This window comes from Neoarius graeffei, chromosome 11 (genome assembly GCF_027579695.1).
Source record: "Neoarius graeffei isolate fNeoGra1 chromosome 11, fNeoGra1.pri, whole genome shotgun sequence".
Taxonomy (NCBI): Eukaryota; Metazoa; Chordata; class Actinopteri; order Siluriformes; family Ariidae; genus Neoarius; species Neoarius graeffei.
Window position 1 is genome coordinate 6,218,848 of NC_083579.1, and position 24,780 is coordinate 6,243,627.

The following is a 24,780-nucleotide window of genomic DNA, read 5'->3' on the forward strand; positions in this document are numbered from 1 at the left end:
TGCGCTTCTGGATCATGTTTAGATACGGCTTCTTCTTTGAACTATAGAGTTTTAGCTGGCAACGGCGGATGGCACGGTGAATTGTGTTCACAGATAATGTTCTCTGGAAATATTCCTGAGCCCATTTTGTGATTTCCAATACAGAAGCATGCCTGTATGTGATGCAGTGCCATCTAAGGGCCCGAAGATCACGGGCACCCAGTATGGTTTTCCGGCCTTGACCCTTACGCACAGAGATTCTTCCAGATTCTCTGAATCTTTTGATGATATTATGCACTGTAGATGATGATATGTTCAAACTCTTTGCAATTTTACACTGTCGAACTCCTTTCTGATATTGCTCCACTATTTGTGGGCGCAGAATTAGGGGGATTGGTGATCCTCTTCCCATCTTTACTTCTGAGAGCCGCTGCCACTCCAAGATGCTCTTTTTATACCCAGTCATGTTAATGACCTATTGCCAATTGACCTAATGAGTTGCAATTTGGTCCTCCAGCTGTTCCTTTTTTGTACCTTTAACTTTTCCAGCCTCTTTTTGCCCCTGTCCCAACTTTTTTGAGATGTGTTGCTGTCATGAAATTTCAAATGAGCCAATATTTGGCATGACATTTCAAAATGTCTCACTTTCGACATTTGATATGTTGTCTATGTTCTATTGTGAATACAATATCAGTTTTTGAGATTTGTAAATTATTGCATTCCGTTTTTATTTACAATTTGTACTTTGTCCCAACTTTTTTGGAATCGGGGTTGTATCTCATTAAGACATGATTATATAACAAATATCATGAATTTCAAGCTTAAAATGTTCCAACTATTAAAAAGGCAGATAGTTTTGATAGTTTTTTTTTTTTAGAAATAAATGCCTGAATCAAGCAAATTTAGAGCCAATTTAAAGTTTGAAATGAACATAAATACAAAAAAATGGTTTAAGGAAAAATCTTTGACAGTATTTGTTTAAAAAGAATCTAATAAACAGAAATAAACTGCAATCCCGCTGTAATGATCTCCTTGGGCGACATCCAAATAGTTTGTTATCCTAAGAAGTTTGTAATACTGAACTCTCATTATATACGACATTTTAGTCACATTCTCCTTATCATGAATTTCTCCTTCCGAGTCACTACTGCAGTTCACTGACGGAGTTAAATGATCACGGTAACACAGGCAATGATTTCTTCGTCCGTTATGGAAATGATGGAGGTTCCCGGTATATCGTATTGTATCGTGTCACTGTCCACCCACTGACTCGCTCTGTTTTCTAAATCTTCACCATTCAGATCATTCATGTGTCGAAAATCACCGATGATGTCATTTATGTCGCGCCACAGGGCTGGGCGGGGCAGGCGGTATGAAATAAAACCAAGACCGGTGCTCTTTAACTAGGTAAGTTTAGCAGTATCGGCACTCATTTCGTCCTTTTATCAATCCTTTGATCAGTGTTCTCGATAATTGTTAGTGATTGTAGGAAGTTGTGAAATGGGCAATAGTCAGGCGAGGCATAAAGAGAATGGCGGAAGCAAAGACGAAAAGCAGAGTCCACATACACAAAACAAAGTCAAAACCAGAAAGGCGATACACAGTTACAAGGCTTGGTAATGTCAGACACTCAGTACAGCGTGTATACTTCAGCAAGTCTGTGTGTTTAGATAGTGTTGATGAGTGCACGCTGTGATTGCGCTCTAATCCGGAACAGATGCATGGTAATTAGTCCGAATGATGCTCCAAGCAGCAATATGTGTGGATGTGATACAGTGCTGTTTTTTTTTGAAGACTCCGGCTCATTGTCATTAAAGGTGGGGGACACGAACTTGGTTCATTATATGTGAACGTCTATAGTAAAAGAGATCATTATAGCAGGGTTGCAGTGTAATAGTTATTAGAATTTGCCTATAATCAAGCTACTCTTACTCGTTAAGATCAGCGATGATTAATTAAGACTTGCAGATCAGACACAGCTCTTTAAGTCTGTTCTTCTGCCCAAATAAGATCACTTACTGGACATAAACTAAATCTGTGATACGATTCTAAAGAATTTTGCTTGTTTTTTTTTTTTTTTGGCCTCCACTGCTATTCATCTCTAATAGTCTTGATATGTCCTATGTGTAGGATGTGTGGTTTTTTTTAAAAACCATACTCGCATGGGGCATGAAGGCTAGCCCATATGGTCCGATCCAGTAGAACAGAAGAGCTACTGTAGTACAAACTGCTGAAAACGTTAATGCTGGCTAGAACAGAAAGGTGTCAGTATTAACTTTTTCAGCAGTTTGTGCTACAGGAGCTCTTCTGTTCTTCTGGATCGGACCATATGGGCTAGCCTTCGTGCCCCATGCGAATCAATGAGCCTTGGCCGCCCATGACCCTGTCGCCGGTTCACCGGTTGTCCTTTGGATCCTTGGACCACTTTTGTTCGGTACTAACCACTGCATACCGAGAACACCCCACACACAAGATGTGCCATTTTGGAGATGCTCAGTCAGACCCAGTCATCTAACCATCACAATTTGTCAAACTTGCTCAAATCCCTTTTCCTGCTTCCAACACATCAACTTCAAAAACTGACTGTTCTCTTACTGTTGAATATATCCCACCCCTTGACAGGCACCGATGTAATGGTGAGGGGGGAAAAAAAAAAGTGATATTGTTGCATCTCTAGTTTCAGCGACATTGGTTGGAGAAACCATGACTTCGTTCCTCATATTGAATAATACTATTGAGAGGAGGAAGGCGAAGACAGAGACGAATACTAAACAGGGAAACGAACACCAACATAATAAACAAACATGAGTGTTTTAATTATTCAGACCAGCGCTAATCTTAATTAATCTCAGCTCGAATGTCAGTAATAGTGGTTGGGTAATGGTGTACCTCCCCTGGCTAGGCGTCCCTCGTGGTAGGCGTCCTGCGTGGACTCGGTGCTGCTTTGTGCTGTGATGGAGATGAGGGGTTTGGAGGCACTGCGAGGGGGCACTGGAGGGGGCGTCCGCTTGTAGGTGGGAGTACTGGGGGTGTAGGTGACCGCTGGGGGGAAAGAGAGACACAGGAAGAGAGTGAGAGACAGTGAGAGAGATGCACATTCATTATTCAATTATCCAATCAGCCAATCATGTGGCATCAGATCATGGACACACAGCTCAAGATCTTCATCTGGTCATTTTCCAGTGTCCCACTGTAGCCTCTGGTTGCTGTTCTCGGCTGACAGGAGCAGAACCCAATGTGCGGTTGTAGCTCATCCATCTCAGAAGTTGATGTGTTGCGTGTTCTGAGATGCTTTTCTGATCACCACGGTTGTAAAGAGTGGTTGCTCTGTCCTCCCAGTCAGCTTGAACTCCAATCTCTCTCTCTCTCTCTCTCTCTCTCTCTCATGAATAAGGCTTGTAGAACTGGATGTTTTTTGTTTTTCACACCATTCTGTAGAAACTCTGGAGTGTATGAATCTCCCAGGAGATCAGCAGCTTCTGAAATCCTCAACTATGCAACAGCTGAAGATACAGTGGTCAGGCTCAGGCCACAAACACTTCGCTTCATTCTTATGTTGGAACCAGGGCTTTGAACCGGTTCAAGGAACGAAAACGAAAACCGGGAACTTTTTCTATTTCACATGGAACAGAAATGAAACCAGAAACTTTATTATTTTTTATGTTCTGGAACAGAAACGCTTATTAAAAATAATGGTAACCGGTTAATACCGGTTTTTATTTCGTTCCTCAAAGTTTCCATAGCCTACAAATAGTCATTCTTCTCCTGCGCAAGTTTCTATGACCCGCTGGGGTTCACTTCCTGTGTGACGTTCGCTGATTTAATGGAGAGAGCGGGAAGGTGGACTACTAGTGAGTAAGTGCATTAGAGTGTCTCTGAGCAAAGAAGAGCCTGAACGATGCAACCTCCCTATTGGCTGTTTGTAAAAATGTATCAGTTGTTGCCCTTCCCACGGGAATCATCGCGGGCTCGAGAGCCGAGACCTGACGAGTTAGTTCGTTGGTAGCAGAACAAAATGTCTGGACACAAATCGGGTTTTCAGAAAAGGAAAGAAAATAAACGGAGGGTCGAAAATACAAAAAAGGAGGCAGAAAATGCAAAACGAGTTTTAAGGTAGGACAAATGGTTACTTTTCTGAGGCAGCCCGCCGTGGCTGCCTGCAGGCTTATTTATTATAGCCCATTTAGTTAAAATAGTTGATATAAAATGTTTATAGTTATAGTTATGTGATGGTTGTCCTGATTTAGACTGTTTTTTTTTGGGGGGGTTGCGCGATGTTGCACCCGGGTCCAGATTAGGGCAGAACCGGCCCTGGCTACATTTCAGCTGTAGTTTATGTATGTATGTACTTGCATAGACGTGTACTTCCAATATGGCGCCTAACAAAATCTCGCGGCGCGGTGACGTCATGCGGTAGCCCTCTATAGGGCCTGACTAGCCTTTGGTAACACACTAAACGAATTATCTTTCATTTTTGGCACTTTTTCTGTTTGTGTAGATGGGAAGACATACTGAGAATCCAAATCGCCAACATTTGAAATAATAATTGTTTTGAATTATTTCTTGTCTTATTTAATGAAGGTTGTAATAGAATTAGCCTACATTTGGCTTAAGCTGGATGAGACAGAGACATAATTTTATAGCCATTTGTTAAACAGCTGACAGGGAACGTAATTAACCGTTCCGGGAACGAACTTTTTTTGTTCTAACCGGTTCGGGAACGTCTATTTAATGGTGGAACCCAAAACCGGAAACGTTAAAATTCCGTTTCTGTTCGGAACGAACCAATAGGAAAAAAATTCCGGTTCAAAGCCCTGGTTTGAACTCAACTAAACACCATGACCTGCGTGATCTGAAGCACTGCACTGCTAGTCCATGATTGGCTAATTAGCTAACAGTATTAATAAGTACTCTTTGTGTCCAGGTGGATCTATTGAACACTACTTGCTTCTCTTACTCTGCTTTAAAGATTAACCAGAACGTCAAGGATGTAGGAGCTCATCTAGCCTGCCATCAAAACACCCATGACGACCAAAACATCAAACATAACTGAAATGTGACAACGCGAGAAAGGACCGACCTCCACGACAAACTGTTCACAGCAGGAACATCAACAAAGGGCTAAATTTGGTTCCCCGAGGCAAGATCGACCCAAAACATCGATCAGAACCGAATTCGGATGATAAATGAGAGACGAGATACAATTCTAGTCAGAAGAAAATGTGTTAAGTTGACCTGATTACTAATTTGTGAGCAAAAAATTGACAATACAATGAGCAAGTGTTGTCCAGAGGGTCGAGTTCTTTCAAATAAAACAATCAGAACTGAAATCCATTGAGAACTGAGGGAGGGAGGAGATATGATTTAACTGAAAATAAACAAAGTTGTAAACAAATTGTTTACAACAAGAAAACGACCAAGATTTGTTCCTCATGGGAAGCCTGACCCAAAACATCAATCAGTACTGAAATCAGGTGAGAACTGAAAGAGGAGATACAATTTTAGTGAGCGGCCTGGAAAGTTCATTAATTTGGCCTAATTACTAACTGATTAGCAAAAAAAAAAAAAAAAATTGACAAAACAATGACCAAGTTTTGTGCGGAGTGATGAGTTCTTTCAAACAAAACACTCGGAACAGAAGTCCGTGGAGAACTGACGGAGGAGATACGATTTAGCTGAATTGTGGACCACGGACTCGACGCCACGGCAACAGCTCATCGGCTTTACGGACAGATGACCTAAAGATATAACCCTGTGTGTGTGTGAGAAAGAGTGTGATGAAGATGATTGACAGTTGTATCCTCTTGTCTTGCTCTGATGCTGATTGAAGGATTAGACGCGAAACTGTTTCATGTTCAAACCAAAGAGCTCCTCTAATCCACCTGAGATGGCGGCCCAATAAATGGCTTTTCCAGATCATCTCGGTTTCAAAACAGCTTTGGAAGCCCAAGGAGGACTGAAACACGCTCGCAATCAAAATCTCTTCTGCTTCTGCTGCACGTTAAATGCTGTGGTTGTGATATTGGAGTGAATTGATAAAAATTTGAGATATACGTGTCAACAGACTGTTAATATTTGTGGCGTACATTTGATTTTTGGCTGTTTCTTCTGAATTATTTGGACGAGCTTGTGAGTGTACTGTATCTGTGTTTGCGTTTGTGCAGATTTAGTTAAAGACGTAAATATGAATCAGACGTGTTAAAGGAAAAAAAAAAGCTCCAAACTCTTGACGTAAATCTCTGCCTAATTATTCTCTGTATAAAATAATATCTAATGCTAGACCTTTAAGAGAACAACAACCATTTATCACTCCCACTAGGCCAGAAACCACAACAGTGACATTTTGAGAAGCATTTGTTTCACAGCGTGATTAGCTCGCTCGGCAATTGTCACAAGCGCCTCATCAAATCCCTGAAATTAACTACGCACGAAACTGGCACGAAAGCAAAACATGCCAAACGTTTCAACGGGATGCCGTGTAAGGATGGTACAAACTGAGCTTGTATGATTTGTTTAAAAAATAAAAAAAAACACACACATTAGATAAGAATTAAAATGGCCTCAGACACAATTCCTGCTCAGGAACTCAACGGTCTCCTCGACCCCGAGTTCAGCAAGTGACTCACGTCAAATTGACGTCGCGCCTCACAGCTTCACACAGCAGCACTTCTTTGTTTTAAATCAGTTAAACGAGTATCTGCTTCAGATCGATTAAACAAATTTATAGCAGGACTAACTTTAGATCAGTTAATATACGGGTCCGTCTCAGAAACTGCTCTGTCATTTGGGACATTATGGTCAAAAAATTAATTTTCTAATTTTACTTTTTTTTTTTTTTTGCATTTACCCAACACTCAATGTTTCTTTTGTCATGTTTAATAAGAATAAAGATAGTATCTTGCTTTATCTGGCCTCCACTGTGGAACATTTTTTTGATTACAATTCAAATGCTTTTGTAAAATTGATTTCCATATAAAATAACGACATCATGAAGAATTAAAGCCCCTCCTTCACAGATGAGTGAAAATATTGAATAAATTTCCTCTTTTTGATTGCTTGGGTTAAAAATGCCAAGTTATGATGACTGAATTGATTTTTCACTTAAATATGAATAATATGATACAGTTTGGGTGTTTGATACGGCGAAATAGGACACGATGGAAAAATCAAGAACGCACCGGAAAGATGAGAATAACGGCGGTGGTAAAAGAACAGCGACTGTACCGGCTGAAGGTCGCGCGGGTCTCTGCTGCGGCGCGCGAGCAACGGGACATCACTACCGCACCGGACGGCGCGTGAGGCAGGGGCGGGGCAAAATGACTGGCCGTAGATTCTATCAAAAGTTCGATCTAAATTGACGATGGTTGCAAAATATTGGCCAAAAATACGCAAGCACTACGAAATATGAAAGTAAGATGAAAAAGAAACATTCTGTTGCCTTATACTGCAAGACTAAAACAAAATAAAACTGTCAAAACTCACCTTTTCAGTGATAACGTCCGAACAGATCACCCGCGTAACAGAAAGACCGCAAATGGAAGCGCGATCAACTTCTAACTGCTGGAGTGGAAAATTCCATTCTACACATGCAAATTGTTAATGTGTGTCCTTCCCCGCACACAAATGTGACCCCTCACCGAATCCAGGGACACATGTCGGCCGAAACGAATCCGAGATAATCGCAAAAGAAGCATTTTTTTTTTTAATTTGTGATTTTCGTTTTTTTCCATCATGTGCAAGTTGAGATCTTGAAGAATGCAATCAGTATTTCAGATAATAGATTGTTTTGCTGGAAAAACATACATTTTTTGTTGCAAATTGTCTCGTTTTTGTCAGGACTGTAGCCTGCTGGGGGGTGTGGGTAAATTACCATATGGGCCATTCACATGACGATTTAAAGTCATTTTTTTTTTCCGCGAATCAGCTGTATGATACGAGCTGAGCGCATGGCTACTTAACCTGCATACAGGCATGTGATTTCACTATGGAATGAGTTACTAAACAGAGCGCAGAGGAGCTGAAACACCGCGAAGCAAACAGACACACGGTATTTACATCGGAGATCACCATTTCTAGCAAAAAAAAAAAACACAACCTCGTTTTCCAGATTGAATGGAATACTTGAATGATCGGATGATACACGGACCGTTCTAGGATTACATTCCATCGGAGGCATTGGTGTGTGCAAGGCGCCGTTTCTCTTTCTGATGGGGTGAGTTTATTAATCTAAGGCTGTGTGGTTATTTTTGCATGTAACGGAGAGTGTTGTGGTTTGGTTAAGCCTAGGTCACAACCGGACGTACGATTTTTTGGCCGTGTGATTTTTGGCGTTTCCCAAATCGCTGCGGGTTTTTTTTGTTCACGGAGAAAGACGCGCGTTGGCCGCAAGTTTTGGCCCTTTTCCACTACCCTTTTTCAGCTCACTTCAGCCCGACACGGCTCGCGTTTGGACTATCCAAAAACAGCACGACTCAGCTCGCTTCAGCCCTGCTTAGGCCCCAAAACTCGCACGGTTTTGGACTGGGGCTGAAGCGAGCCAAACTGAGCTGAGTGAGGCTAGGGGCGTGAGCAGACACTCCCCTGTGCACTGATTGGTGAGGAGGAGTGTCCTCACACACCCACACACGCCCCGCGAGCACGCTGGGATCTGTAAACACCGTAAACCCGGAAGAAGGAGAATTACGAATTACGAGAATTATGAAGCCTTATGCGCCTCGCCTCATCTATACGCTCTTGCCAGTATCTGTTGGCGTTGTCGGTGACAACAAGCCACAGCACCAAGACCAGCAACACTAACGACTCCATGTCCTCCATGTTTATTGTTTACTATCCGGGTTGTGAGACTACCGCTTAAAAGATCACTGATGTCACTGTTTGCACCGCCAAACGACATCACGTGACGTCCACCCACTTTCGCTAACTCCACCCAATGTGTCCACCCACTTCCAGTCAGCACGGTTCAGCGCGGTTGTAGTCGAAATGCAACTCCAACAGCCCCGCTCAGCTCGACTCAGCCCGACTCAGCACGGCACGGCTCAGCCCGACTCAGCCGCGTTGGTAGTGGAAAAGCGGCATTTGTCTTGCAACCTGAAAAAAACGTAAGCGCCCGTAGAGTTTGTTTGACATGACAAAGAACCTCTGCGGCCGGTCTGCGGCTCGAAAATCAGCACATCACACGCGCGCTGTCGTGCTTTTCACACGCGTGCTCTCATGCGTTTCATGCGTGCTCTCCGTGTGTTTCTTGCGTTTTTTGCGTGTAGACCGGCCGTAGGAGCACGTACCGTACGGCCGGTTGTGACCGAGGCTTTACATGAAACTAGCGTTGTGTTAGTTGTGTCATCATCGTGCTATCTTTCTTTCTTACGGTGTGAGTAATTTTTCAACCACAAAACGCTAAAGTATACTTTAGGACTTATTTTTGTACTTCATAATTGTGTTGGGCATACTTTGCATGGAAGGAAAATTGACGTGGTGATCTTTGTTTACATGAAAGTAGTATCGTGCTAGCTCGTAGGGGGTAGGGCTTTCCTTAATGTCATGCAAATGAGCACCATTATGTGCCCGCCCTGCACCCAGAGTAGCTGAGATGGAAAACTTTGAGGGCGATTTTCTCCCTTTCCTGTTTTAAGAAGTATACACTTTCAAAAGGCCACACATTCTTCAAATATTGTCAGATCTCCACATGGAAGGCATCATTGGAAAGCTTAGAAACTGTACTTTCTGAATCTGTCAATAACTCAAAATGCCCCCGGGCAGACATGTGTCCCTGGATTCTGTGATCTGCCACAAATAACACGCTACGGTAAAAAATAGACCACGACTCATTTTATAGCTCAGAAATTCATACAAGACCAGCTACCATCGTAACATATTCTGTAAGAAACATATTCTATACCTAACTTTCAGCTTTCGTTTTAAAAAACAAAATCGCAGATTTATAACTAAATTTTTATACGGCGTATTGATTTTAAGTTACTACTTTTGGTGAGGTCGTGACCTTGACCCTGAGGCTTTCCGTTTAGATCAAAACACACGACTGTATTGGTTTTGGGTTTGCGGAAAATGGAGTTACAACGGTGATCAAATATTTTGCATGATGTTTTATTACGGTTATGATTATTCTGTGAGCGCACCGATCCTTAGGTGTATAAAGTTACAACTTAAAATACAATTAGTGATAACTGTAGACTTTTCAGTGGACTACAACCTTTTTAAGGGAATGCGATGTAGTCGACCGTTTATCATGTCCCAGATCAAGCCGCCATTTTTCCACAAATTTGCAGAATTTTTGCCAAATTCTGAATATTCACATCAAAGATTTAGTTTTATCTGTATTATTTCTTTCATCATCTCATCTCATCTCATTATCTCTAGCCGCTTTATCCTGTTCTACAGGGTCGCAGGCAAGCTGGAGCCTATCCCAGCTGACTACGGGCGAAAGGCGGGGTACACCCTGGACAAGTCGCCAGGTCATCGCAGGGGTTTCTTTCATCATTTTATTTAAAATTAAAACCAACGTCACCATTCAAAACCATATAGTTTATTGACTGTGAGTATATTTAGTGGGGGACCCCCACAGTACACAGTTTCTGAGACAGACCCAGACAGAAACAGACACAGAACTTGGTTAAATCTGTAACAAACTAATCACTGTTTTGAGAAGGTAATATCAACATCTCTGACATTAGCCGCTTAGCTTGCTGCTAACGCTACTCTCTATTGTGTTGTATGCTAGCAAGCTTGTTTCTAAGCTACTCACTATAGTACAACAACAACCGCTAGTTGGATGTTGGATTAATGAACTTGAACTCAGAAGGTCATGAGTTCAAGCCCCAGCACTGCCAAGGTGCCACTGTTGAGCCCTTGAGCCCCACCCACTCAGCCATGCAAGAACAGACCCGAGGATCTCAACTTTGGCAAAATCCTGCGAGAGGGCTCCTTCTGTATGGTTGTCCTGGTGAAAGAACACTCAACAGGGAAGGAATATGCAATTAAGATCCTGGAGAACCACCATATCACGAAGGAGAACAAGACGCAGTACGTGAAGAAAGAGAGGGACGTGATGTCCAACCTGGATTACCCGTTCTTCGTCAAACTCTACTTCTCCTTCCAGGACGAGAAGAAGTTTTTTAATGAGCTGGACACAATCTACAATAGCAAGCAAAAGGCACTTTTCTTGAGACATCCATGTTTTTTTTTTTTTTGCTTCACACGTCCAACGTGCCAAGGTGGGAAATGGCATCATTACAGCTTCCAAATTACCATTTACAAGGCACCAGGAATGCAGCATTTGTGTATTTCCTGCAGCCCTCACACACACACACAAAAATCAACAAAAAATGCTGCGACACCAAACACGTTACGTTTTGATCCACTTCCTGCAGCTGAGTCGATTCAGAATCAAATCATTTTCTCAGAGCAATTGAGTTTTTATCCATGCTCGAATGTGACGGCGGCACCGAGGGGGAGAACACACCAGGGTTCTGTTAAAACACTTCATATGTGAAAGCAGCTGTAGAGAACTAATAACGAAGGAGAGAAATCGAGAGGAAAATCTGTGTTAATGCCAACGTGTCGACCTTAAACGAATTGCACGGCGTCTAGGACATGAGGATGGTCTCCATCGATTGTCTCTTTATTGTTCATCCTAGCATACAGAAAAGGCAGAAGGAAAGGTGAAATGAGGACACCGGTGCTGATGCAAAGTACTGATAGAGGTGTTCAGGGGAAATGCCAGGATCTAACAGACATCTGGAAAACCAGCCAAGAGGACTCATTCAACTAACGGCTCCAACAAGGCATCTTCCCCGAGACAGTCAGGCTCCTCGACATCCTGCTGCCACATAACACAACACACATCTAAATGAATTTACAAAATCCATCCATTATCTCTAGCCACTTATCCTGTGCAGGGTTGCAGGCGAGCTGGAGCCTATCCCAGCTGACTATGGGTGAAAGGCGGGGTACACCCTGGACAAGTCGCCAGATCATCACAGGGCTGACACAGAGACAAACAACCATTCACACTCACATTCACACCTATGCTCAATTTAGAGTCACCAGTTAACCTAACCTGCATGTCTTTGGACTGTGGGGGAAACCGGAGCACCCGGAGGAAACCCACGCGGACACGGGGAGAACATGCAAACTCCACACAGAAAGGCCCTTGTCGGCCACGGGGCTCGAACCCAGAACCTTTTTGCTGTGAGGCGACAGTGCTAACCACTACACCACCGTGCCGCCCCTTACAAGACCCACAACATAATAATAATAATAATACCTTACCATCACCATTGCACAGTTACCTCTCCTGAAGATAGCTTTACACCACTTTTTCAAACTTGGGTAGAATCTTTCGGGCACTGATAGCGCCAGCAATCAGAGCTCATGGATAGCCTCCAAACATGGCCGCCACGGACAACAATTCCCAAGCACAACAGCACCCTCCCTCTCCTGAGTTCTAACCATCGTTGCAGCTGTTTCCCATTTCACCTCATCAACCAACGCTACGTAAGGACCGCTCTTACAAACTACCAGTGTGAAGTATTGTTCGATGTACGTGTACCTGATCCTACCAAGCCGTTGTTCTTCGTTCCTTACTCTAGTGACTTTGACCCATGCTTCCTGTTATAACTTCAGACTCTAAACATTAGCTATTCCTCTGACATGCTGTTTGCTGTTCGACCAACCCTTTGCCTGTCCCGTATACTGCCTTTAGTTCTACAATTTGGATTTGTCTACCAGTTTGCGACACACCCGCTCTCCCCTGCAACTGCATCCATAAGTGCCTGCACCCTGACACGATCTCCATCTCATACAACATGAAATTCAATTATTGCAAAGTAAAATCTCGACCTGTTTTGAGGGAGTTTGAATCTCAGCCCCTGGTCAAACGACAGCTTGCAATGGGTTTAATTTGTGAACACTTGGCGATGAAAAATCGGTAGCATCGCCACCAATTGTGTAATGCATGGCGAATGTTCTCTAAGCTTTGTGAGTTGTTTTTTGTTGTGTCTCCACATCACAAATGGCCAAAAACGTTGCGAAATATTCCAACGCACGCACTGAAATTTGGTGGCGATGTTTTCGTCGGCAAACTAAGCAGTGGATACTCGCAGATGGGTTTGGGAATGCTTCCCGAAGCTCGGGGAACCTTTGTCAAGCCTCTTGAGATGTACAGTATTTATCTCAACTCTATATCCCACATGCTTGGGGGAGCCACATCAACATAGTGGCTCAGCATCGCCTAACCTTCGCTGAGACTTGAAATATGTATTTACATTCAGGGATCCTTCGGAATGGCGGCACGGTGGTGCAGTGGTGAGCACTGTCGCCTCACAGCAAGAAGGTCCTGGGTTCAAGCTCAGTGGCCGGCAAGGGCCTTTCTGTGTGGAGTTTGCATGTCCTCCCCGTGTCTGCGTGGGTTTCTTCCGGGTGCTCCGGTTTCCCCCACAGTCCAAAGACATGCAGGTTACGTTAATCGGTGGCTCTGTGAATGTGAGTGTGAATGGTTGTTTGTCTCTGTGTCAGCCCTGCAATAACCTGGCAACTTGTCCAGGGTGTACCCCGCCTCTTGCCCATAGTCAGCTGGGATAGGCTCCAGCTTGCCTGCGACCCTGTAGGACAGGATAAGCGGCTACAGATAATGGATGGATGGATCCTTTGGAGCATGTTGTGTGCCCGCTTGGGGCCCGGTCATTATGGGAAACACCTGATGCTGATTTGAACGCAATCAGCACATGCATATAAGGACGCTCTTTTCATAGAGAATTTGCAAAGTATCCTGTCAGGTATGCAGCGGGAGACAGATGTAAGTACAGGAAGAGTGTTTATTAGCAGGCATGGTATTTACAAATACAAAACATGAGGCAAGGTCAGAGTAACAAAACACAAATGAAACCAAAAGCAGAGTCATAAACATGGCTAGAAACAAACGTGACCATGATAATGAGAATACGTACTGTACTTCGCAAAGTCTCTAACAGTGTCCTTATATGTGTGTGCTGATTGCACTCAAATCAGCATCAGGTGTTTCCCATAATGACCGGGTCCTGTGAGCAAGTGTGGGTGTGACAGTCAAGTGTTCGCCTGCTGTGCGACCACAACTATTAGCTCAGCTGCATATCACCACCAAAACACCTCATTTTCACCGATAACCATCGTGAGCCATAGTGTGGGCGTGACAGTCAAGTGTTCACCTGCTGTGAGACCACAACTATTAGCTCAGCTGCATATCACCACCAAAATGCCTCATTTTCATCGATAACCATCGCAAGCCGTAGTGTGACCGTAACTTCAGGAATGCTACATCCACTGGAGTCTGAGAGCACGTCATCGTCCTGTTCTCTGGGTGGAAATGATGGTTTACTTCACTCCTTGTAAATCACTAATGCTAACCACTTGTGAGAAAGCTCATATTTACCGAACAGTTAGCAGTTAGGGTTTCCTCCAAGTGTGTTGAGCCATCGTATTAGATATCATATATCCCAATTACAGGCATTTACATACCCAGAGCAGCCTGGGGAGCAGTTAGGGGTTCGGTGCCTTGGTCAAGGGCACTGCAGCCATTCCTGCTGGTCCAGGGAATCGAGCCGGAGACCTTTTAGTCCAAAACTGCTTCTCTAACATTTAGGCCATGGCTTCCCCAGTGATGAACAGGTGATTGGTGGGTGGAGATTGGCTGAGGAGGAACTGAAGGTTCAAGAAGGGGATCTGACCACTTGGAATATACATTTTGTCATCCATGTCAGTGTTTCTCAGACACGGAGTACTGTAAAGAGTAATACAGAACTGGAATAACAAAAGAAGAAGAAGAGAATTCATTCCCCCCCTCCCCGAGTCTAACTGAATGTAATTAGAAATACTAATACAATTAACATGGTACAAATTATTAAACATCAGAAACGGCTTTATACTGTAATTAGCACACTTGTGCTGGAGACTAGAGCATGAAATAGCTGGGCTGTGACCAAGCAAAGTGGCTTAGTAAATAAAATATATTAAATACAGCCAGTTTTGAGACAAATATATCTCAAAAGGACTGCAATTTACTTCAACTATGTATGAAATAAATAAAACAACAGCATGGCGTGATGAAGCAGAGCTACAGTCCACGCCAAAAACTGATTGTTTTCCTATAACTGCACATCCTGATGTGTTTTATTTCTCTTTTCCCACAGCATTTTGTCGACAATTACAATTTATTTAAATTTCGTTTCACAAATGTTGTGGAAAGTCTACGAAACTGTTTACTTCCTGTTATCGCTCGTGTTATAGCAGCTATAAACAGTCGCTCCCTCACTTTCTCTGAAAAAAAAAATCATAAGAAACCGCAAAACTGTTCTTTCTCAAAGAAAAAAAGCTGTACTTCTGACACTGGAGACTCCTTCAATAAATGTTAAATAAACTTCACCATGTCAACAATTATTCGCTGTACGAGTCCCTCTGAATGAGTGGTTACTATAGAAACAATAACATATGATTAGCAAAAGTGCATTAATATGAACCTGTGATTTGCAGCTGTACTACTGTTAGACCAATCAGATTTGAGAATTCAGCAGCACTGTGGTATAATATTTAAATAATATTGGCTGGCGTTGAGTGGTATATCAGATATATTCCATTCAGTGAGCATGATACTGAACGAGTCGAAGACGAGTAGCTGAATGGAATATATCTGATAGACCATGAAAAAAAGCCATTATTATTATTATTATTATTATGCATACACCAGAGAGGAACTGTCAGGGCCTTCTAGGACTTCAAAGAAGGCCTAAACATACAACCCCGATTCCAAAAAAGTTGGGACAAAGTACAAATTGTAAATAAAAATGGAATGCAATGATGTAAATTCCATATTTTATTCAGAATTGAACATAGATGACATATCAAATGTTTAAACTGAGAAAATGTATCATTTAAAGAGAAAAATTAGGTGATTTTAAATTTCATGACAACAACACATCTCAAAAAAGTTGGGACAAGGCCATGTTTCCCACTGTGAGACATCCCCTTTTCTCTTTACAACAGTCTGTAAACGTCTGGGGACTGAGGAGACAAGTTGCTCAAGTTTAGGGATAGGAATGTTAACCCATTCTTGTCTAATGTAGGATTCTAGTTGCTCAACTGTCTTAGGTCTTTTTTGTCGTATCTTCCGTTTTATGATGCGCCAAATGTTTTCTATGGGTGAAAGATCTGGACTGCAGGCTGGCCAGTTCAGTACCCGGACCCTTCTTCTACACAGCCATGATGCTGTAATTGATGCAGTATGTGGTTTGGCATTGTCATGTTGGAAAATGCAAGGTCTTCCCTGAAAGAGACGTCGTCTGGATGGGAGTATATGTTGCTCTAGAACCTGGATATACCTTTCAGCATTGATGGTGTCTTTCCAGATGTGTAAGCTGCCCATGCCACACGCACTAATGCAACCCCATACCATCAAAGGATAACAACTTGGGTCATCCTTCTCCTCTTTAGTCCGAATGACACGGCGTCCCTGATTTCCATAAAGAACTTCAAACTTTGATTCGTCTGACCACAGAACAGTTTTCCACTTTGCCACAGTCCACTTTAAACGAGCCTTGGCCCAGAGAAGACGTCTGCGCTTCTGGATCATGTTTAGATACGGCTTCTTCTTTGAACTATAGAGTTTTAGCTGGCAACGGCGGATGGCACGGTGAATTGTGTTCACAGATAATGTTCTCTGGAAATATTCCTGAGCCCATTTTGTGATTTCCAATACAGAAGCATGCCTGTATGTGATGCAGTGCCGTCTAAGGGCCCGAAGATCACGGGCACCCAGTATGGTTTTCCGGCCTTGACCCTTACGCACAGAGATTCTTCCAGATTCTCTGAATCTTTTGATGATATTATGCACTGTAGATGATGATATGTTCAAACTCTTTGCAATTTTACACTGTCGAACTCCTTTCTGATATTGCTCCACTATTTGTCGGCGCAGAATTAGGGGGATTGGTGATCCTCTTCCCATCTTTACTTCTGAGAGCCGCTGACACTCCAAGATGCTCTTTTTATACCCAGTCATGTTAATGACCTATTGCCAATTGACCTAATGAGTTGCAATTTGGTCCTCCAGCTGTTCCTTTTTTGTACCTTTAACTTTTCCAGCCTCTTATTGCCCCTGTCCCAACTTTTTTGAGATGTGTTGCTGTCATGAAATTTCAAATGAGCCAATATTTGGCATGAAATTTCAAAATGTCTCACTTTTGACATTTGATATGTTGTCTATGTTCTACTGTGAATACAATATCAGTTTTTGAGATTTGTAAATTATTGCATTCCGTTTTTATTTACAATTTGTACTTTGTCCCAACTTTTTTGGAATCGGGGTTGTATCAGCATTTCAAATGTTATATTTATTATAATTATTCTCTTCTAATTCGGCCTCATTTTCTATCAAATGTGTTTCAGAAATGAAAGGGTTACTGTCCTGAAAACATTAAAATCGAGTTATCCAATGAGGTTGTTTTGTTTGTTGTCTCTTGGCTGAGAAGAGTTTCGAGCTGCTCACTCACTGGTTAGGACTTCATTGCCGAGACAGAAGGCCATGGCAGTGTATGTTTATGTAGGAAGTGACAGATGAATTAACCAATCAGATAGTGGGAGGGACCAAAAATTTATCACCCTATGAGCTTAACTGCGAGTCAGCGCCGTCAGTGCAGCAGTGAAGTCACCTTCCAGCCAGTGTAGCGTTCATCAGTAGTGTTAGCGAATGCTAATAAAGCGGTCAAGCCAGTGCTGTCTATCAAGAGCAAGTAGCACAGGCTAATGACTGAGAAACTAAGATTTCTGTCTCCAGACTCTTCTTCCAGTATTCATTTCCCTGTGTAATTTACTGAGTTACTTTTAAAATCAACATCGACAGCTACACACAACGGAGCGACCTGGCAGCCCGCCGCTAATCCCTTACAAAATCCTTTGCCCTGTTGCTTTTTTGGTGTCTGGCTAAGTTTTAGCTGAGCTCAAGCTATAATGGTAACGGTTCGCCGCTGCTTGTAAATATGCATGAAGAATATCTAATGAAGTTTTGGTAGCCTTTCAGGTCTTCAATGCATCTTTCTCTTTCCTGGTGAACAAAGAAATGCTTCTGCACATGCACAGCAGAAAAAAGTTCTCTCGTTGGATATTCGCATCAGCTCCGATGTGTGACGTCATGTTGTCTTCACAACCATGCAATATCATAAACCATATTCAATGCTCATTCTGCATTGAGTAGAGTGATGTAATACATTAGGATAAGCGATATGCTAGCAATATTGCATGCTATCAAACCAAATGAATGAAACCCGCTAGAAGGGAATAGAACACGTTTTTATTCCATCGAAAAAGTGTCCTGTATGGATAATAATAATAATAATAATATATTTTACAGCATTGAATATGTTGTTAAAGGCGTACTTGGTGTAAAAGTTCACTAAAAGGTTGGAGCTGGAGTCAGAATTCCAGTGTTCTTCCCAGTCTCTTCTTTTCCATTTGCTTTTGGTTAATATTTAATATTATCAATATTGATTAATAATTCAATCTTTATTTGAGAGCCACACACCGAGTTGCTTGCTTGAGTTGTTTCTGTTGTCTTTTTTCCACTTCAATATTAAACCAACAAATTACAATTTTGTATCAACGCAGCATTTCTCAAATTTTTTTTTTTTCATTTTGATTTACCGTGGGTTTTTTTTTCCCTGTGTTTGTCCTTGACATCCTTCACTGAATTATTTGCACTTCCTACAGTATAACCCTGTCCACATTAGCAGTGTATTGTCTTGTAAACTCCGCCTTGTTCTTGCTTATTTGATTTAGCGGTTAAGCCCCTGTGGGCCGATTAAACAGACAATTAAATCATTATAGGGTCAACATGGAAGGTTTTACAGCTAAATCCAATAACGTGTCTCGTGTGTACCTGATCCAATTGATCTACTCCAGTAAAATGGGACTCCTTTAAAAGACTTGTCACTCAAAGGTCAGTCCTCGGTGAAGGGCATTCCTGTTCAATCCGTGGTCTTTAGTGTAGTCATAAAGTTGTAAATGAGATTGCTTCATAAATTTGTTGCATTCAGGGATTGTGGTTCCACCTCAGAAGCCTCATATACCGTACAAGCTACATACTGTGGATAGACAGTTAGCCAATTAGCTGGTCAGTCCAGAACAGTCTAGATAGCGTCTGATGCCCCTTTTCCACCAAAGCAGTTCCAGGGCTGGTTCGGGGCCAGTGCTTAGTTTGGAACCGGGTTTTCTGTTTCCACTGACAAAGAACTGGCTCTGGGGCCAGAAAAACCGGTTCCAGGCTAGCACCAACTCTTTGCTGGGCCAGAGGAAAGAACCGCTTACGTCAGCGGGGGGGGGGGGGGGGGGGGGGGGGGGAGTTGTTAAGACCAACAACAATAACAAGACCGCAAAAGATCGCCATTTTTAAGCGACGAGAAGCAGCAGCTGTACAAACGCGAAGTCATCCATTATTATTGTTGTTGTTGTTGCTGCTTCTTCCGTGTTGTTTTTGCTTCGATATTCGCGCCAAGGTTTATGCAAATGTAGTGACGTAACTGACATATACAGCGACGTAATAACGTGGCTTCCCTTAGCACCGTGAGCTATGGAAAAGCAAACTGGTTCTCAGCTGGCTCGCAAGTTGAACGAGTTGCGAACCAGCACCAGCACTGGCCCCGAACCAGCCCTGGAACTGATTTGGTGGAAAAGGGGTACGAGTCATTGTACGTTTAATACGGCAACACAATCAGGCTGTAAGAAGCTATTATGACTAATTAGACGATATTTACCTGATTCAAAGGTACGAGGGTACTTCAAAAACTTTTCGGCCTCATCCGGAAACAAGCGGTGTAACTTACATTTTGGGGCGTGACTGTATACTATAAAGCCTTATATCACTGTTCACAAAAACTCAAATGAAAGAAGCAATCACAGAAAAAAGGAAAGGAAAGAAAGCTTCGAGTTAGCGTGCTGTTGCTCCAGGGCAATGCCAATGCACCCGTCCACACAGCACAGGTGGCGGGGGCAGAAGCAATCAAATGTTGCTTTGAACTGTTGCCCCATGCACCTTACTCATCCAACCTGGCACCATCTGACTTCTGTCTGTTTCCCAAACTGAAATCCCACTCATGCGGTTGCCATTTTCAGAGTGATGATGAAGTCGTCCATGCTGTTGAGGAGAATCTGGAGGCTCAAGATGTTAGCACTGTCGCCTCACAGCGAGAAGGTTCTGGGTCCGAGCCCAGTGGCCGACGGGGGCCTTTCCGTGTGGAGTTTGCATGTTCTCCCCATGTCTGTGTGGGGGTGCTCCAGTTTCCCCCACAATCCAAAGACATGCAGGTTAGGTTAATTGGTGGCTCTAAACTGACCGTGAATGTGAGTGTGAATGGTTGTTTGTCTCTGTGTGTCAGCCCTGTGATGACCTGGCGACTTGTCCAGGGTGTACCCCGCCTCTCGCCCGTAGCCAGCTGGGATAGGCTCCAGCTTGCCCGCGACCCTGTACAGGATAAGCGGCTACAGATAATGGATGGATGTTGAAAAATAACGCAAGAACAACCTTTCTCCTCTGATGTTTTCTGGGTGATGCTGAGAACTTTTTAAAGTACCCTCGTAGATTTTATTATTATTATTATTATTACTATTATTAACATTCTTGCTAAAATAGGATGCAGGTAACTAATACACACAGGTGATGACTAAATCTTCAGCAAATTGTTCAGTATTAGGGAGAGGTAATAACTGAAAAACAAAGCCGTGAACATTTTTACAGATAAAAATTACAAATAAGCTATTGTGAGGTGGCAAGATTATAATGCACCCAACGTACACAGTGGTTTCGAAAATGTGCCTCTAAAAGCACCGTGTTTGGGAGCTGAAAGCTACATTTTAGTCATTTGAGGGTTTTTTTTTTCAGAAGAGAGTGTGAAAGGACAGTAAAAAAAAAAAGTGCCCATATTTATGCCAGCATGGATTACTGCACGATGGCGTACTGAGTGTGAAAAGAGAAGATTTCTTTCATCGTGTGTTCTTCCAGGTGAAGTTCTTATATTACTGTACGACTATGCTTCTATAATATATTATAAAATGTGGGGTTTCATGTTTCTGGTGTCTACATACCCAGGAGCCTTTATTTCCAGGCCTTTATATTCCCGAAGCTTTATTTTCCCAGCGTGCTAAATTTCCATCCTTAATGTTCTCAGCATCTAGGATTTATGTCTCTGGGACTCTAAGCACACAAGGCCTTTATTTTCAGGGCCTTAACTGATAATAAGACTTTGTTTTCTCATCTCTCTATATTCCCAAGCTTCTAATTTTCCAGATTAAAATTATTCCCAAGCCCGAGCTTTCCAGTGAGCTGAGGTCCTCAATATTCTCAGTGCCGTAGGTTCCCAGGGATTTGTGTTTCTGGTATGCTAAGCACTCGGACCCCATATTCTTTGTCATAAGACTCCATATTCCGAGATGTTTTTCCAGTGATCCATGTTTCCAGTCCTCAGTATTCCCAGGGTTTTATGTTTCTGTTTAAGGTCCTGTATTTCCAAGACTCCATTTTCCCAGAACGTCCTCAACGTTCTCAGTGCCTTAGATTTCCATGGATTTATATGTTTCTGAGACACTAAGCCCCCAGACCCTTTATTTCCAGAGCCTTTTATCCCAAGACTGCACATTTCCAGATTTTTATATTCCCGTGGCCTGATATTAACAGATATCGATATTTCCAGTCTTCAATGTTCTCAGTGTCTTAGTTTCCCAGGGACTTATTGTATATCTCCAGGGTTCTGAGTACACATGGTCTTTATTTTCAAGACCTTAAGGCCCATACTGTAATTGCGGGTACATTTCAAGCGTCGACTCCGTTAGTCATCGTCAACTCTGTTGTCGTTAAACTGGGCAATCCAATCACAGACTTGAAGATAACAGAGTTGACATTTGCCACCATTTTGTGTCTTAACTCCACATACTAACCTCAAACTAGCTACCACATGGCATGTATAAAAACAGAACTTTATGGATTTTAATCATATTGTTTTTTTTTTAAACGAGTGAGAAATTCACTCCAGTATCACAGTAACAGAGATGACGAATAATTAATCTACTGTTGGTGTAAAATCCTCAACATTTTGTTCCAAATAATGACAGAAGAAACAGAACACACCTCACTGCCTTTCTGAAGTTTCCCACCAGAGGAAGTGACATCACTCGGTGCAAGTGTCATGCGTATTATTAAAAGTCTTTGTGGGTTTTATAACAGAGTTAACAGAGTTGACAAGACCGTTGGGACGGATATGACTGAAATTTCACGTAATACAGAAGACAGATTTTTCTATGCAGTTGATTTTATAACAGTTAATAGATAGTTTTCACTGACGTCACAGCATTCCGGGGAATGCCCCCCAGCCGCCATCTTGCGGGGCAAACAAAACGGACCATCGCCACTACCGGCTACGTTATCTCGGACGAATTTATGAAGTTATATAGTCAGTTTTCTAAAATAAAGATCAATGTCGGCAAAATCAAGCAAACAGAAGTATATAGATACATTAGACGACATCTCACGACAACGGTATGCAGCCAAACTGGCCTTGATTGGGGGAATTGACCCCTACGAAGTGGACAAAGATGCATTTTCAAGTGACTATGCAGGGCTGCCAAAGCCTGAAACTGCCAAAGCCTGAAACTGACTTCATCAAACTTTAAAGGCTGTCTGATATATACAACTTTATATATTCTACAGCGCGCCTTTTGGCGGATACTGCCTGAATCGCGCAGATCCGATTTTTTTTTAGGGGGGGCGTTGGAGTGTCTGATTATAATTTCAAAGTAAATTCTGTATTAAAATTACTAAATAAGCAAATCCGTTACAGTCCATGAAACAGGAAGTATAAGGATGAGAAAAAAACAGTTTAAATCGGGAAGCTGCGCACATATACGCAGTCCTGCACACCGCTCGGGCTGCGCAAATGTGCGCAGCTTTCCGATTTAAACTGTTTTTTTCTCATCCTTATACTTCCTGTTTCATGGACTGTAACGGATTTGCTTATTTAGTAATTTTAATACAGAATTTACTTTGAAATTATAATCAGACACTCCAACACCCCCCCTAAAAAAAAACCCCGGATCTGTGCGATTCAGGCGGCATCCGCCAAAAGGCGTGCTGTTTGCATCCCAAACACAAGTCAAATCATACAGAATAGACCTAAAATGTTTTTCAAAAATGACCCTTGCGTGACTGAAGTGACAAGTTTCAAATAGAAACGTGACAAACGAGCGATATTAAGTGTACATTACAATGTAAACGTACACTCAGCGGTTCCAGTTAGGCATTCTCCAGAGATTGTTCACATGATGTTTTGGTTTCCAAAAACAAACTTAAACACAATTGATTGTTTATTTAAACAACTTACCACTTATAAAATGATCGGAGCAGACTTTGCTGTGTTTGGAAGGCTGATAATCCTTGCGGTTGATTCGCGCAAGCCATAGATTTCTCCTTTGTATGCTGAGTTTCTTTGTTTGCTCGCCTTCGTGCTCCCGTACAGTGGAAATTCCATAAAAGCTCCGCTTGACGTCATCATCTGACCTATTACGACAGCCGTGAATACAACAGGCGTGCACCATTGCTAGCTTTAAATAGCCTGCTTGGGTTCTTTTGAAGACTTTGTACTCGCGCATTACAATGTGTGCTCAGTGACCTGTACGGTAAGCTTGACCCACAAGTTGGCCGCCACTAGGGAATCCCCGACTCTGTGATGTCATGTGAAAACTATCTATAGAATAAGCCCCAAAAACCAGATCGTCAGACTGAATCACTTCCTGTTTATTCGAGTTGAACGGATGAACCATGAATCGAAGACAGCCAACAATGTGGGGGGAGGGGCGGGAGTCATTTAGTTAATGTTTTATGGATAAATTGGGTCTAAAATGTACATCAAGCATCGCTATTGGTGAAAGTTTGTAATAATTTCCATTATTGTTCAAAACTGATTCAGTAAAGATTTCTTTTGTAGAAAATAACAAAAGGTTTATCTCGGAGACGCGAAATGTACCCCGAATTCTAGAATGACCCAAGGCTCCACATTCCCTGATCTCTATATTCACAGTGCTGTATATTTCCAGTGTTCAATATTTCCAGGTCTCAATGCTCCAAGAGGTTTATGGTTCCATGACTCTAAGTACCAAGCACTCTTTCCTCCAGGGCCGAGACTCCATAGTCCCAGATCTGGATATTCCCAAGACTCCGTTTATCTCGATCTCTATGTTCCCAGGGTCATTATTTCCAGTGATCTATGGTTCCACTGTTTAGTGTTCACAGAACTCTAAGTACCCAGGGCACTTTATTTCCAGGGCGTCCATGTTTCCAGTCTTCAGTGCTCTCAGGGCCTTAGAGTCCCAGGGATTTATGTTTCCTAGACTCTAAGCACCCAGAACGGTTATTTCCAAGGCCTTTTATCCCAAGACTCCATGTTCACAGATCTCTACATTTCCAGTGACCTACATTTATATGGGGTGCCAAGTGTCACTGGGCCCATTTCGTGGACGAAACGCATTTCGTGATGGACGAAACGCATTTCGTGATGGACGAAACGCATTTTGTGATGGACGAAACGCATTTTGTGATGGACGAAACGCATTTCGTGATGACGAAATGCATTCTGTGATGACCTGTATAAACCTTGTACAACACTGCCACCTTGTGTAGCCTACTGGTCACGCAAAATGTGCAAACAGGTCATAAAAGATAATTTTGAAAAATTATCGTGGGACAAAATGCATTTCGTGATGGATGAAATGCATTTCGTT

General features: G+C 42.5%; 1 protein-coding gene across 1 annotated transcript in view; it reads right to left on the minus strand.

The window, feature by feature from the left end:
• dlgap2a (discs, large (Drosophila) homolog-associated protein 2a) overlaps window positions 1–24,780 on the minus strand; it is a 181,758-nt gene that overhangs the window by 49,493 nt on the left and 107,485 nt on the right. Inside the window, exon 6 of the mRNA XM_060933327.1 lies at window positions 2,869–3,021. Within this exon, the coding sequence (XP_060789310.1) occupies window positions 2,869–3,021 (153 nt within the window). The remainder of the gene's footprint in view (window positions 1–2,868; window positions 3,022–24,780) is intronic.